At 55.2% G+C, this 446-nt stretch overlaps 1 protein-coding gene across 1 annotated transcript in view; it reads right to left on the bottom strand.

Annotated features, from left to right (window-relative positions):
- The window catches only part of LOC125488009 (macrophage-capping protein-like), a 12311-nt gene extending 11963 nt beyond the window's left edge, over positions 1–348 (bottom strand). The window contains exon 1 of the mRNA XM_048620750.1: positions 171–348. Coding sequence (XP_048476707.1) covers positions 171–348 — 178 coding nt within the window. The remainder of the gene's footprint in view (positions 1–170) is intronic.
- Positions 349–446: the final 98 nt, after the last annotated feature.

Raw genomic sequence — 446 nt, 5'->3', positions numbered from 1 at the left:
GGCGCTGGGCGGGGAGAGGGGTTACTGAGTGACAGTGTGAGGGAGAGGGATTAACATCAGTAGGGATACAGTCAGTAACACAGGGCGCTGGGGGGGAGAGGGGTTACTGAGTGACAGAGCGAGTTGCATTTCCCTGAGTCGGTCGCAGTGAGGATTCTTGATGTACATACCGTGCCAGATGTGTAGGTGGGTGCTATCGTCCTGGCGATGAAGGACAAGGTAGGCATCCCCAGTGAAGAAGGTGCCATGCTCGCTCGTGGGCACACTGACAAGCTTCATCTTCTCCACCTTCCAGATCTGCAGGCCTTCCTGTTCACTCGCCTTCTCAAAGCTGGACTCCATTCCCATACTGTACCGGGATGGACATGGTCACGCATCAATTCACATTCACCCCCTCGCTATCTCTGTAACCCCCTCCATCACTACACCCCCTCCCTATCTCTGTA

The sequence above is a fragment of the Rhincodon typus genome, chromosome 48 (genome assembly GCF_021869965.1).
Source record: "Rhincodon typus isolate 14 chromosome 48, sRhiTyp1.1, whole genome shotgun sequence".
NCBI lineage: Eukaryota > Metazoa > Chordata > Chondrichthyes > Orectolobiformes > Rhincodontidae > Rhincodon > Rhincodon typus.
The sequence above is the reverse complement of the archived record's forward strand: the minus strand, read 5'-3'. Positions and strand labels throughout refer to the sequence as shown.